This window comes from Parasteatoda tepidariorum, chromosome 11 (assembly GCF_982258835.1).
Source record: "Parasteatoda tepidariorum strain Cologne lab strain chromosome 11, Ptep-v5.0, whole genome shotgun sequence".
NCBI lineage: Eukaryota > Metazoa > Arthropoda > Arachnida > Araneae > Theridiidae > Parasteatoda > Parasteatoda tepidariorum.
Window position 1 is genome coordinate 10146650 of NC_141765.1, and position 16477 is coordinate 10163126.

Genomic DNA, 16477 nt, shown 5'->3' on the forward strand with positions numbered 1-16477 from the left:
TTGATTCAGAAATTGTCAAACAACAAAATATGTTGAGAAATATTATATAACATAGGAGCCCCTGAGTTTCTCCGGAAGCTTGCAGTATTACAGAAATAAATTTAAAAATACTGAAAAAAAAAGATATTTTTGATTTTATTTTTCTCACAAGTTGCATAATTTTTCTATTTGAATTTTTATTTGTATATGATTAACTTTTCTTGACTTTTTTCCCCTTTATATTTCAATATTGTCTTTTAAATGAAAAGTCAGTTTTAAGTGAAATCGTGATTTTTAAAAATTCATATTTTAATGTAACAAATGTTCTAGTTATGTTTTAAGAGTAAATATTATTTGAGTATACTGATACATATCTCACAGATTTGATTAACCCTTTATATCCTGACGACACTTGTGCATTTGGTTCCGCTTAACATTAAATAAAATAATATTTCCATAGTCCAAAAGATTTTCTTGATCTTTTTATTTAAATAGTTTTCGTATCTAACTACAAAAACACGCACGCTAAAAGTTTAATCTAATCCAGATAATTAAAAATATGTTTCACAAGTTTTCTGAGAATATAATTTGGGATATAAAGTGCTATTACGCAATTCCACTTTAATATATAAGTGTTTATCCTATTCAATCTATGATACTTATGACTAAGTAGCATATTATTACTAATTGAAACTGCAATATTAAAAGTTTTGTTGGAGTGGGAAACGGCGGGTCAGGAATTTTATTGTAAAAGGTCAGGAAAAACCTGCAAAAGTCAGGATATTGTTTTCTCAAAATAGTGTAGGAACCCTGAAGTATCAAATTAAATAATGCAGTAAGTTACAGATTTTGGGCATAATCGACCTGTGTATTGCATATTTTAAACTCAGCTGACCAGTAGGTTACACAATTTTGAAATATGTCAGTCTGTTGATTATGCAATTATAAATATTGAAATCATAATAAATATAGAAATAATTAAATATTAGAGTAAAATAAGTAGAAATGTTTACTTTTTTATTAAATTAGGCTTATTATTTATTTAAATATTTTGTAGTTAATAATTAGTAAAGATTGAAAAGTATTTCATGGCTTATTTTAAACATTTTGCTATTAATTAAAGCAAAAGATTGAAATATTTTTTATTTACTCTGTATATTAGCCTCAGTGTAATAAAATTTTGTTACAATTTTATTTAAGCTAAATTTAGAGATTCAAAACGGTCAATATAAAAATATTTGCATTTGATCAGAAAAAACTTCAATTCCTAAGATTTCTTTTTTCTTTTAATATATTAGACTACAGCAAAATACCCTACTGGATTTGTAGCTAGCCAAAGGAATAATTTTTTTTAGGTGTAATTGTAAAGATTGAAGAGATAATTTTTTTAAATCTTAATCGAAAGCTTTTGCAATTAATCTGTTATGCTCTCATTATGATAACTGCTCATGTATATTTTAAGGTTTATTGATATTTAAATGCAGTTAGAAGGGGTTTTCTCCTTTTTTAAGATTAATTAATGTGTGTACCTTTTCCTGGTAGATTTTATGACTAATTTATTATTCTATTAACAACAATGATTTGAATGATAAATGCCTGAACTGTTCAAAAACATCTTATTTTTGACTGTCTCAAAATAATGCTAAACTTTTTTGCAAAATCTGCCTGACATCACAAGACAATTTAAACGTAAGTGTAGTATTCTATTCATGTACAGTGCTCAACAGAAAAAAGTTAACACACCTGGAATAACATTTGGCCCAAGGATCATATTTTTACATACTGGGACTCAATAGTTTAAAGGCCGAACCTTAAATATGCTAATTATTTAGTGCAGATATTGTTTTGATTTATGAAATCAGACCCCTAACACATACTTTCTCTGAATAAACATACTTTTTTTACAGATTTGAATTACTCTAAAAAAAATGGAGGTTGCTGTTATCTGGAAAATATAGTCCCAATTGTTTGGTTAGGAATTATTAATTTTAGTGTGCGAGTATTCCACCGTATCTGCAGAAATAAAGCTAATTAAAAAGTTTTTACACACAATTAATAATTTAAGATTTTTTAATTTAATAATTGAAAAATTTTGAACTGTAAGGTATAAAAACTTTTTCACCAATTTAATCTATGTACCGTCAGATGGGGTGACTTTGTGCAGGAATTTTCAGTTTTCCAACTTGGACCTAATAAAAAAAATAGTTAAAAGATGCTGAATTGTACAGCATCTAATCTAAAATTTGTTGTTAGCCATCTGGGAAGTAATTGCACCTAGTTAAGAGCTGGTTTGAAATGTTTATTATTTGTAAACAATCAATTAGTCGAATGCGCAGTCACCCCGGGATTGGGTGACTTTGTGCAATGCAATAAAATAATGACTTAGCTCAGTTATTTTCATTCACTTTGACTTAAAATCGTTTAATAAACAATGTTTAACATTGTTAACGTACAATACAAGTATATTACAAATATGTACTAAGCATTAACAAATCGACTCAGGCCCGTCCTCAACGGGGGGTGGGGGTGAGAGGGGTGTCTCACCCCCCCCCCCCCCGAGATATCGTCCAGTCGGCAAATTCAGGTTGAGTCGGCTTTTTTCTTTCTTTTTTTATTTACAAGTCAAAATCCCGACTTTGCCGAAATTCTTTCATTGTCGGATTTTTCATTGGTGATGAGATTTAAACGGATTTCAATGTTATCTGAGTTACGTCCATTACGGGATCTCAGACCCGACTCGGCAAATATTGTTGTGAATTGTGTTTTTAAATTTAGTTTTTCCCCCCCCCCAAGAGTAACCATTTATGATAATTCAAAGCAAGATGGCCGATAATACAAGCCAAAATCCCGACTTTGCCGAAATTCTTTTATTATCAGAAATTTCATTGGTGATGAGATTTACGGATTTCAATATTATCCGAGTTTCGTTTATTTCGGGATCTCAGACCCGACTCGGCAAATGTTGTTGTGAATTGTGTTTTTAAATTTAGTTTTTTTTTCTCCTCCAAGGGTAACCATTTATGATAATTCAAAGCAAGATGACCGATATTACAAGCCAAAATCTCGAAAACCAGTTCTCTTTTATTATTGTTTCAACGACGTATTCTTAAATTTAAAAAAATTTCAGTGACCTTAATTCTTAGTTAGCTAATAATGTATCATAAAATTCAGATATTAATTATCTGAATTATATTAACTCTTTATTAGAGGTTTAAGTAATTTTTTTAAAGGAAGTGATGAACTTACATGAGTCTTTTTTAAAGAATTAATAAATTTTAAATGAAATAATCGTGTCGGTGATGCAACCTATTTTTTTTCTTCTTTTACCTTCAAAATATTGGGGGGAAATTGCAAATAAGAGTACCTTTATTATTCAAAATATCTTATTTAAATTGTTAAATTCTGTTTAAACAACACAAATTATGAAATAATTTATATTTTTCTACTATGAAGAATTTTACTAACTCCAAAGGACTTTAAACATTTAAAAAAAAAGCATTTAATTTGTTAACTACCCTTCAGCTCATAACTTTTAAAATTCTATGATGATTGGATTATTATTTGAGTTAAAAATTTTTTAACCTAAAACAAACTGTTGAGGGACCATTTCATATCTTTAGAACAATTTAATCATCACAACAAAATTTGATATTCTCTATGGAAAATAGTTAACATATATGTGATCCTCAATTCACCTTTATAAAAATTTCTGTTTTGAAAATGCAATATTATATTTTGCTTTTAATATTCTTTTTCAAGAATCCTAAGAATTTTGAAACATTAAATTGAGTTATACTCAATCGAATCGACACTTCAATCATTTCACACAATTTGTGGATGGTTGCCGAGCTCAGAGTATTAAATGGTGTAATTTTGGATTCATTATTTCAATAAAAATACGGTGAAAACAGAGGAATTCTTCGATTCACGGAAAAGTGGCAATTCTGTTTGATCAAGCCGTTACCGGCACTATGAAAAGGAGCAAAAAAAGGATGGTGCTGCGACTCCAATCTTGTGAAGCAGCAGATAAAACCCTGGATATTTCTGTCAACTTGAAAAATCGAGGGTGTTTTAAAAGTGTTTAGCTAGAAATGCCCTAAGCTATATTTTCTCTTACTCTTTCTAAGAATAAAGACAATATCTTTGTCCACGTCGTTAAGAAGGGGAAGGACGGGGTTCAATGCACATGCAGCTGTGGTACCAATTACTTCACTGACCTGTCTTTAACTGTTTAGTACTGGTACTTAGCTACTCAAAGCGTATTTTATAAATCCATATTATTATTGAATGAAATAGAAAATCCGCTCACAAGCCAACGATCATCCAATCTACCGCAGCTTCTCAAGTTTAGAATGTAAGTGTAATTTTTTTTATTATTTGCAGTCTTATTGTTTAAATATTAAGTTTAACTAAATTGCGTTAAATGTGTTATTATTTTCCAATTAAATTATTTCCTCAATTATTGCTTAAAAATTTGGGTATAAGACTTTCTCAAAAAATAAATTTTCTTTAGAAATATATATATATGGGTAAAAATTGATTTTCATGAAGCAGATAAAATTATTTTTTAATCTCTTTTGTGCAGTAAAATGATTAAAAGAAAGAAAAAAGAGCAATTAAAAATGCTATGTTATTTATATTCATTAGTAGGAGCTAGGGATAGAAGATCACATTTGAATTCCGAAAATAGGAATTCTTTTTCCGTTTTTTACTTTTTACTAAGCTTTTTATTTTGAGTTTTAAATAGTACTTTTTTTTAAATATTTTTTCAGTTGAAATTATTTTTTATAGATCTTATTTAATTGAAATATCAAATTCTATATTTGTTCGTACGCTTTGTTTTTATAAGTCCAAACTGCAATCCTTTATGAACAAAAATGTGCTAATGCTTATTTTATTGAAAATGTAAGGTGATTAAAAATAGAAAAGTTTCAATTTTTTTTGATAAATAATTCTTTTTAGCTATTTTGTTGTATTTCTTATGTATTTAATGTTTTTATATTATCTTTTTGACTAAAGTTAAAATTTTTTCATTTATTTAAGTTAATTATTAGTAAAAAAAAACTTACTAATTTTGTAATTATGTAAAAATTCAATTCACAGTTTTGTATTAAAAATGCAGAATAATCATTTTAGCAAAAATGCTTTCATAAGTTTTTATTGTTAAATCTATTAGCGTTAACTGCACCAATGACAGTTGCGACAAATGAAGGAATTTTCAGCAAGATGAAATTGATTAAAAACTATCTTCGAACAACAGTGATCACTGTTGCTTTGCTGCGAACACTGCTTTTACTCAAAGCAGAAAAATATATTGTTTACAATATTAAGCTTGATAAGTTGGCAGAATATTTTTCACTTTTAGAACACCGTCGAAGTAAATTTATGTAGCTAATATAATATAACGTAATTTTACTAATATCTTAATTTTTTATCATTTTTATGTGAATTTCTTCATTTATAATTTAAATGGCAAATATTTTCAATGTTTCTCTACATTATTTTTCTTATTTTTTTAAAAATGAAAGGACAATTCACTTTTGAATGAATTTTGTTTTGAATCAATATCTTATAGAAGACTGTATTTGTTGATTATGACTTACTTTCTTATCTTCAAACAGTTGCTCTAATTAGCTTATGGTAACAACGTTTAGATGAAATGAATTAATTACTGAGTGATTTTTCAAAAAATATTTAAATATAGAGTAAAAAGTATCTTAAAGTTGCATTGAAAAACATTTAAATTTACAAATTTATTTTTTAATATTATTTCCACAAACAATTACTGATTACTATTACTGAAAACTTATTTTAATTGAATAAGTTTCAGTTTATTTAAAAATAGTTCTTTTCTTTAATATTTTGTAACCATTTTAATAATTAAAATTAATAGAAATGTAAAAACTATATTTTCTTTGTATTATTTTGAATAATTACTGGTACTATTTAGTTATCAATAATACCACATTTTTCACCTATGGCGGTTGCATTTTTAAGTGCTGTAAAAATTATTTCGATGAATAGCATTATGTTTATAACTAGTCGAAATGATTTCAAAATAAACTTTGAAAGCTCAAGTTTTGTTTGATTATCAAGCTTTAACCATATGCAAATTGTGTAAATATATATATATATGACAGTCGGCAAAATAAACTTCAACGCCGCCCTCTCGAATCGGTTAGCGACGGGCCTGAATCTACTTAAGATTAACATAAAAACTTTAATTTTTAGATTCTTTCTTATTAATTAAATCTTAGGTAACTTTTTTTATGATTTTCTGGTACAATCAAACATTTGATATGTATTGACATGAATGAACAGTTAAATTAATTCCCTCATTTAACGCCCCCAAATTGCCTCCAACTCTGCAACTCAGAATGTTCCTCTCTTATTAACAGGAACGGGTGCTGTTATCAATCTAACAATATCCTCAATTTTGTAGGCTTCTGGTTTTTCGCTTTTAGGCCACTTCCAAATGAAAAATAATATTCACCATGAGATTTCCAATGCTTCGCACGAATTTTGTTTGAAATTGTGTTTCGGTGAATTCCGAACTTTTTTGACACTTTTGAAACAGATAAACCATTTTTTACTTCTGCCAAGCATTTTTCTAACGCTTCTTTGGTGTAATCACAATAATTTCCTGCTCCAGGCATTCTTTTATAAGTCCTTGACATGTTTTTCTCTGATAAAAAATATTGCACAAAGTCACCCCAGGGTGCATTTTTTTATTAATTATTAAATAACTAACATTATAATAAATAAAAACAAAAAATTATGCATGATTTGTTATTTCAATTGATAAGACTTTTAAAGTATTACCTACCTTCCTGGCCAGGATGACTAGAACTTCGTCAACCGAGCAGACTTTCCAGCCTCCGATTTTGCGAAGTTAAAAAATTTAAACTGTTAGTAATTTGAGCTCACAATTTTCCAAGAACGATTATGTATACACAGCCTGTTCTTGATAAATCATTAGTTCGTTATGTTGACAACTCAAATCAGTTGATACCGAGCTGGAAAAAAAAATACCCCTAGATGGCACGACGCAAAATTCGACGGTTTGCACAAAGTCACCCCATCTGACGGTAATTTGGAATTGCAAAATCCAAAATAAGAAAAGAATCTTTTATTTAAGAATTATTATATTATGAAGAATTATGGTAAAAAAATGTCTGATTATAAGGTTTAAAAATTTTTATACCAATTTAATCTATGCAATTTTAAATAACGAAATTGGAAAAGAATTAGTTAAATAATATTTGTAATAAATTGCAATGTTAAAATAAAATTAAAATATGCAAACTTTTTAATAGTCTCTTGTCTAAACTATTAGGACCATATTTTACAAATTGCATCTATGAAAACTTTACTTCAAGGGTCCCTTCGAAAAAAGTTCTCAGATTATTAAGATAGAATCTTAGTTTGTAAAAATCCCATCAATATATAAAAAGTGATTCAGTGTGTTCATGTTTTTTTGTTTGTTTGTTTTTTTAATTTTGCACACTATTCATCTCATTTTACTTGAAAACTGTCCATCTTTCAGCCTCAATTTAATGTATTCATGCATCGAAATGCTTCCAGTAGTTAAGGGCTTTACCTTCAGTAAAAGATGCGCAGTCAAAATTTCAGAGTTATGCTGTTATATAAAGCATTTTATTTTCCAGCTAAGATACATGCTTCTAAACATGAGCAGGGCCTGTGCTAAGCATTGCCACCTCGCCAAATGCTTTAAATTCATTAATTGGCAAACAAAATTGTGTTTGGTTGAATAATTTTTTCCACTAGAAAGAAAAATATACATTAAACTCGGACCTCAAAATTACGTCAAAATGAATTTTTCTAAACAAATCAGTAGTTTTTATTCGATTACAGTCATTTTCGGTAGATTCGCCACATAACCAATTTGAATTGGGTCTAAATAATATAAGCCTGAAACAAACTACCATAAAACAGTTTTTTATGGGAACAAAATTCATCATAAAAAATTTTTAAGATTTGCATTTGGCTAAGACTTTCAAAAATTGACGAATACTTTTGATATTTGGCTAATTTACTAGACTAATTAATCGAAATCCGTAGCGCAGGTCCTGCATATAGGATACAATTCAGAGACCTGTTTACTATAGAAATAAGAATTTAAATTTGAAGACAGCCTTTTATATCTAATACTTGTAAGTGAATATTTTAACCAAAGTTAATCAACTTAACAGTTTATTTAACTATTTTTTATTGCTAAAAATATTTGAATAATAAATGTTTTTACAAGTATGGTAAAAGTTACTAACTAGGTATTGTATTCATTAAGGTGCAATTATATTTAATAAAATTAATTTTTTTTTACTGATAAACTTGAAAAAAAGGAACTTTGATGACATATCACCATACCTAGGAGTCTATAAAAGTTCAAAATGTCCTGAAACTAAGCCTTATCTTTAGAAGCATGCATACTATTTAGTTAAAAAGTGGCATATCTGAGTTTTGTTATGAAATTACAGAATGGTAGTTGTTTTGAATATTATCAACAACAAAAAAATAATAAATAGTATTCTTGCCTTTAAAACTTTCTAATTTGAACAAACCAAAAAAAAAACTTTTTTCGTAGCTCATCCCTGGTACGAAATCAATCCACAATTGCTGCAATTTACACTAAGTCATTTGCTAGTGCTGCATCTCTAATCAGCACTAAACATTTCTCATGGGTGCTTTATTATCACTAATTAATTCTTATTTTGGTTGGGTATTTCCTTTGCTTTTTAAGCAGAATAATCAGCAGTAGTACCTTTCTAATAATACTTGTTGAAATAACTTAAATGAATTTTCTCTTTTCATTTTTCAATAAAATGTAAAATTATTTAGATATAAAATTTAATGCAATACACAAGTTCTTTTACCTTGATAGTTACAAAGTAAAGAAAATACTCAAAAACAATTTAGTTATTTGCATTCATTCTAAACCACTTTATAGAATATTTAAAAAAATATATATCAATATGTAGAAATGCTGATATTTTATAACTAACATAACATATTTCTGTGTTTTGTTTTAGGACAAAAGAGTAATAATATGGACAAAAACCAACGAGACACCATGGATTCCAAAAACCTTGCATACTTTTGATGATGTAATATGGCATGTTAGTTTTTCTGTTACTGGCAGCATTTTGGCTGTTTCAGGAGGAGACAATAAAGTAATTATATTCTTAATGCTATGCTAGAATATGTTTTCTCCATTTATCAACATATCATCATTTATTTTCAGCATTTTTGGGATATTAAATTTTCTATCAGCTGCGATAATTGTTGTAATAAGGACATTACATAATATCAAATTATGAGAAAAACATGCCCATTCATTGTCATAATGTTGGCTATATGACTATACTCTATTATGAATCACTTACTTTTAAATATTATTATCCTGAATTAACTCAGGTATGCATATATTGCAAATATTTATTATCCTGAGAAAACTCGGCGTAGTAGAATTAGTCAGTACGTATTGTTTTATCACATTTTTTCTCGGCTGGAAGCAACAAAAAAAAATCTGCTGTGGTTGGAAGTTCGTCAAGTTTTTTTTTGAGTTTTGCTGTTGGATTGTGGGAGTGCGCACATGTTTTGCGCAATTGTATATACGATAGTTCTTGGAATTAACATTTAAAAAAAAAAGAGTTAAAAAAATGGCATATCACTTCACAGGCATTTGGAAAGTATCACTTTGTGTTGTCCCTTGTTTTAAAAACTATCATACAGTGATGAATATTTAACTTTTTTCATTTACCAGAGATAACTCAGGATAGTAAACTTATAGTAAATTAAATGTTTTTTTTTTACACATAAAAAAATTTTAATTTTAATTTAAAACTAGTGTATTACGTTTTGTTTTAGTTTTCCTTGTATTTATTGATAAAATAAAAAAATATGTTAATTTTTAGCATTTTTTTTTTTCAAAAAAAGTTTGTAAGGGAAGTGCTAAAATGGAATTTTCTTCTTACAAAGAAATTCTTATGCAAAGTGGGACATAAACAAAGAATTTAGTTGATGAACATATTGTAAGATATTTTGGAAACAATTAAATTTTCTCATTCAAGAGCATATCCTGACTTACTATAAATATAAAAGTTTTCAATGTAAGAAGAAAAAAAAGTTTTGTCAACTTTAGATTTTCTATATATTTTAAAGTTGATTTTCTTAAATTTAGTAAAATATCACTCAAAATGTCTTTCCACTAAGCTCTTAATTGTAAAGAAGAAAAATTATTTACATTTAAGCCTTATAGAAAAAAAACTTACCTGTCTAGTTTAAGAGAATAATGCTTGTTTATGTTATTTGTGATCAAATTATGGCATTGTGTTTTATTCATTATAATTTTGTTTTTCAATAAAAATCCAACTCTAAACTAATTTTATAATTTGCTCAAAAAAGTAATAAATTTCGATAATAGGTGTCATTTGTTTGGTTTGATTTTATTTTTAATCTGAATGTCTGATATGATACTTAAATGTTTTGAGAAAGCTAAAAAAAAAGATATTATTATAATGTTAGAATATTAATATAACAGAGACTATTTTTAAAAAATAAAACTTTAACATAGATGCAAATAAGACAATTTGTTAAAATTTTTGACATGCTATTTTAAAATGTGCTAATGATTAGAAGAAATAAAATTATTTTGAGAGTGCTGCTGTAAGAAGGAATAAGTGGAGTGAGGGAAAAAAAACAACCAAATATGTAAAATAAACAACATTGAAATCAAATTCAATTTACAGAGGTTCGGATGTCCAGTGCACCAAAAAAAAATGGACCACCCTAAATGACTTCTAATCTAATGATCGAACCATCAAATTTTAGGACTCGATCCTAATGGTTCGAGGGTGATGTCCTCGAATATGCTAATTAATTAGTGCTGACGATATTTTAAGTTACGAAATCAGACACAAAAACGTACTTTCTCTAAATATTTTTTTTTAACAATTTGTATTTCTGACCCCCCCCCCCCAATTATAGGGGAAAGACACAATCTGGGAAATATGATCACAATAATTCAGTAGTCGGGAGAGCTCTCCAAAGTTTGAACCCCTTTATATTAATTTTATTTTTCGCATATTTCGCTATATCTCAAGAAATTTTTAAGCAAATTGAATAATTTTTACAAGCAGTTATAAAATTTGTTTATCCGAAGGTAATTACATGCAAAAAGTAACTTGTAGTAAATGTTTACTATTTTATTTAATAAAGGTCAAACAAATTTTGAATTGTTAGGTATAAAATTTTGGCATCATTTAAAGAACATAATTTTACATAACAATTCAAACATTTTTTGACCTTTATTTAATAAAAAATAATAAATTTTCACTAATAGTTTTTTTTGGCATGGTATTATCTTAAGATAAAAAAATAAATTTTATTGAGTGCAAAATTTTTGGAATTTGCTTAAAATTTTCTCAAGATATGACGAAATACACAAAATTTTAAATTAACATTAAGGGGTCAAAATTTTTGCAGCTAACATCTATATTCTGGGGGTCAGAAATCCAAATCCGTCGAACAGAAAGCTATGTTTATTCAGAGAAAAAAAATTTCTTTTGTCTGATTTCATAACTTAAAATATCATCTGCACTCATAGCAAGCATATTTGAAGCTACCTCCTAAAGCCATTAAGATTGAGTCCTAGAACATGAAGATCCGATCATTAAATCAAAAATTATTCAGGGTGGTTCTTTTTTTGCTCACTGTACTCTAGCAACAACTTTACCTGGACCCCAAGATGGGTTTAAAATTGGCTCAATATGGGTCCTATATGAGCATGCACCGTGGAACCAAAATTGGGATAACAATTTGGATTTTTTAATATTGGTCCTATATAGGCCTATATTGGCTGAATAATGTATATAAAATATTTGGTGAATCTGACAATTCTATATTGGGCCAATATTTAAAAATAACGGCCCTTTAAGCCCTTATTGAGCCAATCTTCGTGAATGTTGGTCCAAGTTATTTTGTTGCTGGGGCACATTTTGGCAAATAATAGACTAAGAATGCCATTTTTTAAAAAAAAGTCTGTAGCTGTAGGAGCAAAACTAATTGCAGATTTAAAATTCCCACTTCCAAATTAGGCAAGATCAAGTATTTGTGTAAATGCAACAAAAAATTTGTTCCCCAGTTATTGATCACAAAAAAATTAACGCTATTTAATCAAAATAATGTTTTACTTACTTGCTGTTATTCTAATTAGTGCGATTTTTAACCGATTTACTTCAAATTTTGACACAATGTTAGTAATAAATATAGTTTTCATTGTACATATTTTAATTGGGTTGATTAGTTTCGAGCATTCTCAAAACTAATTTTTGAGGACTGACAGATTCGGATTTCTAACCCCCAAAATATAGAGGAAGCCGCAATCTGGGAAATATGGTCCCCATATTTTGAACCCCTTAATGTTAATTTTTTTTAATGGTGGGCACTTGGGATGTATTGTCCCATTGGCCTCATTATGCCAAAACTGCTATTCTCTTCTCATTACCCAGTGGGCACCTGTGACAAAGCCACGGCGGTGGAGCAGCGTCGCCCACGTCATACAACCACAAACCCGTTTATAGGGCGGGTCACATTCACACAAAGGAGAAAGGACATAGAACACAAAAGATTAATTTTAATGTTAATTTTACTTTTTGCATATTTCGTCATATCTCTAACTCTTTAAGCAAATAAAAATTTGAATGTTGAAAAAATTTTGCACACAATTGTAAAATTCGTTTACCCAAGGATAATTCCAGGCAAAAAATAAATTTCAATAAGTATTTATTAATATTAAGGGGTCCAAACTTTAGACCACTCTCCAGACCAAATTATGGGAACCATATTTCCCAGATTTCGGCTTTCCCCTAAATTTTGAGGGTCAGAAATCCGAATTCGTCAAAAAAGGTATGTTTGTTCAGAGAAAGTTTGTTTTCGTGTCTGATTCTGCAACTTCAAATATCGTCTGCACTAATTAATTAGCATATTTGATATCACCATCTCAAACGTTTGAGTCCTAGATCCTGAAGATCCGATCAAAAGTATTTCTGGGCGGTCCGTTTTTTTTCCCACTGTACAAGTGTCCTTTATATTATTATAATTTTCATTCATAAAATTTAATCTGTTCATACTTTTGTTTCTAGGTTAGTCTTTGGAAAGTAATAAATGGCCAACGTTGGGTTCACCTCAATGATGTCAATCAAGGGCAGATTGACCAGGAGTAATATATTTTCCATATTAAAAGAATTATCAACATATAAAATTGCTCAACTTTTTATAATTAATACTAATACATACAGCTATTTTTCAATAAACTGTTTTTATTCAAATTTGGTGTAATTTCATTTTATGGTAACTTGCACATGATATACAGTGCGCACAAAAAAAAATCTCCGTGTATAACCTTTGATCTAATTATTAGATCTTCACACACTAGGACACAATCCTAATGGTTTGAGGGGGTGACCTCAACTATGTCGATTAATTAATGAAGACTATTTTTTAAGTTACGAAATCAGATACAGAAGTGCTCTTATTCTGAATAAAGTCTTTTTTTTTTTTTTTTTTGACAGTTTGGATTTCTGACCCTCAAAATATAGGATGTAGTGGTCCCAATAGTTGTGTTAAGAAAGCAGTTCAAAGTTTGAACTCCTTAATGTCCATTTTACTTTTTGCATATTTGGCCGTATCTCACAAAATTTTTAAGCAGTTAGAAAACATTTTGCACACAATTATAAAATTCATTTAAAAATTATTTTATTTCATTTAATAATAGTAAAAGAAAAATTGAATTGTGAACTATCCATTTTTTACATCATTTTAAATATTGTAATTTTATATATCAGATTATAAAATTTAACACGTTGAATGCCACGCTTATTTTCATGACTTGCCAGTCTGTCCAAAATGATTTACTCAGTTTGTATTGCATTCATTTCTTCAAACCATTTTAGTAACGATAATATAAAAAAATTAAAAGCATTAAAAATTTACTCGAATTATGTGTTTCTAATAATTTTGGCTTCTCCAGTCACTGGTGATCCCCGTGGCGCTACGAACAAACTCGGTGCCGGTCACCGGTGACCCCATGGCATTCAACATGTTAATCAGGTGAATAGTTCCTAAGAAATCAAATATATGATAAAAGATTGAATATGAGATCAAAATTTATGTGGTTGTTGTTTTTTTTAGCGCACTGTATAGTTAGCAAAAAAAAGACACCACCCTAAATATCTTTTGTTCTTATGGTTGGTTTTTTCAAACAAAATGCCAATTTTATTCCTTTAAATTGTTGGCCTCTGACATGCTAATTAATAAGTTGTAATAGATATAGAATTTTGACCATCAAAATGCAGAGGTAGTCACGATTTGGAAAATATGATCCCAATAGTTTATTGAGGAGAGTGGTTGGCACTTTAATGTTTTTTTTTAATATATTTGTACATAGAAGATTCCTTGCAAAAACAATATATAATTATTTTATTTAACAATGATCAGAAAATTTACAAATATTTGATGAATGAATTTAAGCTAAATGGTTTTAAATGACAAAATTCAAATAGGTTATAAAATTTTATAATTGTGTGAAAACATTTTTGGATTTGCTTAAAAACTTCCAGAGATGTGGCTTAATATGCAAAGAGTAAAATAAGTATTAATTCAGATTGCAGACATTTTCGAAATTGCAAATATTTTTATTGTCAAAAATTCGAAATCTATAAGCAAAAAATAATATACAGGTTATGGGACAAAATAATAGGAACACCTGTGAAAAAATGAAAATATTTTATTAATAAGGAGTTGGGGCCACCTTTGGCCTGAATGACAGCTTGCATTCGACGTTGGATTGACAAATAAAGGTCTTGAACAAAGTTCATTGGAATTTGCAGTCATTCCTCTTGCAGGGCTATCTCGAGTTCTGAGAGTGTGCGTGGAGGAGGAAACCGAGCACGGAATTTTTTCTCCAAAAAACCCCCACAAAGGCTCAATGATATTGAGATCAGGGGACTGAGGACACCACGTTAGATGGTCCATCTCATCATTATGCTCATTTAACCATGTTTGAACACAGTGAGAGGTGTGAACAGGGGTGTTGTCATCTTGGAACACAGGACATTCTCCCAGAAAGATAGTATGAAGCATAGGGTGAAGATGATCTGCAAGAATGCTTCGGTAATGGTCCCCTTTGACCACCCCCTCAAGACAACGAGAGGTCCCAATCCACGGGCAGATATAGCACCCCCACACCATCACAGAACCACCTCCATGTTTCACAGTTGGAACAAGGCAGTCAACATGAAATGCTTCTGCCGGCGTTCGCCACATGTCCGGTGGTCTGGAATAGTGTAAAAGAGGATTCATCAGACCAGATGATTTGTTCCCATTGCAGTTGTGTCCATTTTAGGTGGTCTTGGCACCACTGTAGTCTCTTCAAAGCATTCCACGCTGAAACTAACGGTTTTGGAATAGCTACTCTGCCATGAATGTTAGCAGCATGCAACTCCCGTTGAATAGTTTTCATGGATACGGGGTTCTGAATGTGGGTATTCATCTCGGATGTTATCACCGGCAGTGCAGTCTTGCATTTTCGAGCAACTATCCTCTTCAACACCCGTCTATCACGGTCCGACAACTTCGACTTCCTGCCGCTGTTGTGTCTCGCCAAAGACACCTTACCCAACTTTGTGTATGCCGACAGTCCTTGATACAGTGGTCCTTGAAACACCTACAGGGTTCGCTGTTCTGGACACGGACGCTCCAGTCAGGCGAGCTCCGATTATCATGCCTCTTTTAAGGTCGGACATAATCTCGTTTTGCTAGAAAGTTTTTTCTCATGCAAATCTTACACTGCCAAATGCTAGACAGATACCGTGCCTTTCATCACCACTAGGTGGCACATTCTTGCGACACATGCCCGCCGCTTATTGGACGGTCGAGAATGACTCCATTCTTTCACAGGTGTTCCTATTATTTTGTCCTATACCTGTATATATATGTTTATTCAAAGAAATTAAGTTTTCTGTCTGTAACAGCTATAACTAATTAATTAGCATTTGAGATAAACCCTTTGAGCCTTTAAGATTGGCAGTTAATTTTTGAAAATCCAATCAGTAGAAAAGGATTCAGGTTACCTAATTTTTTTTACATTCATAAAATTACTTTAAAATTTCAGCAATTTTTGAAAATATTTTTCTGAGTTGGTTCAAAATTGAGAGCATTATAATCAGCACTGATTTGATAACCCTTAGTGTCTGCCCTCTTTCCGGAAATTAAGCATATTATTTCAGCTCAAACAATCCCTTTTAAAAAAGGGGACTCACTAAATTATCTTAGTTTTAAAATTATAATTTTAAAAAAAATACTTTCTAGCCTGACACTGTATTAGTAATTTTTTTTCCAAGGAAAAAAAAAAGTGCAACAACGTCTGATAATTATGATTTGAGAAATATGAAAGAAGATACTACTAACTCATAAAAAA

General features: G+C 29.6%; 1 protein-coding gene across 3 annotated transcripts in view; it reads left to right on the forward strand.

Annotated features, from left to right (window-relative positions):
* Nucleotides 1–13328, forward strand: part of LOC107443174 (protein SEC13 homolog) — a 66306-nt gene extending 52978 nt beyond the window's left edge. For all 3 annotated transcript variants that reach the window (XM_016056957.3, XM_016056958.4, XM_071187587.2), the window contains 2 exons: nt 9030–9170; nt 13143–13328. In XM_016056957.3, the coding sequence (XP_015912443.2) occupies nt 9030–9170; nt 13143–13223 (222 nt within the window). In that variant the 3' untranslated portion in view covers nt 13224–13328. The remainder of the gene's footprint in view (nt 1–9029; nt 9171–13142) is intronic.
* The last annotated feature ends 3149 nt before the right edge of the window (nt 13329–16477 follow it).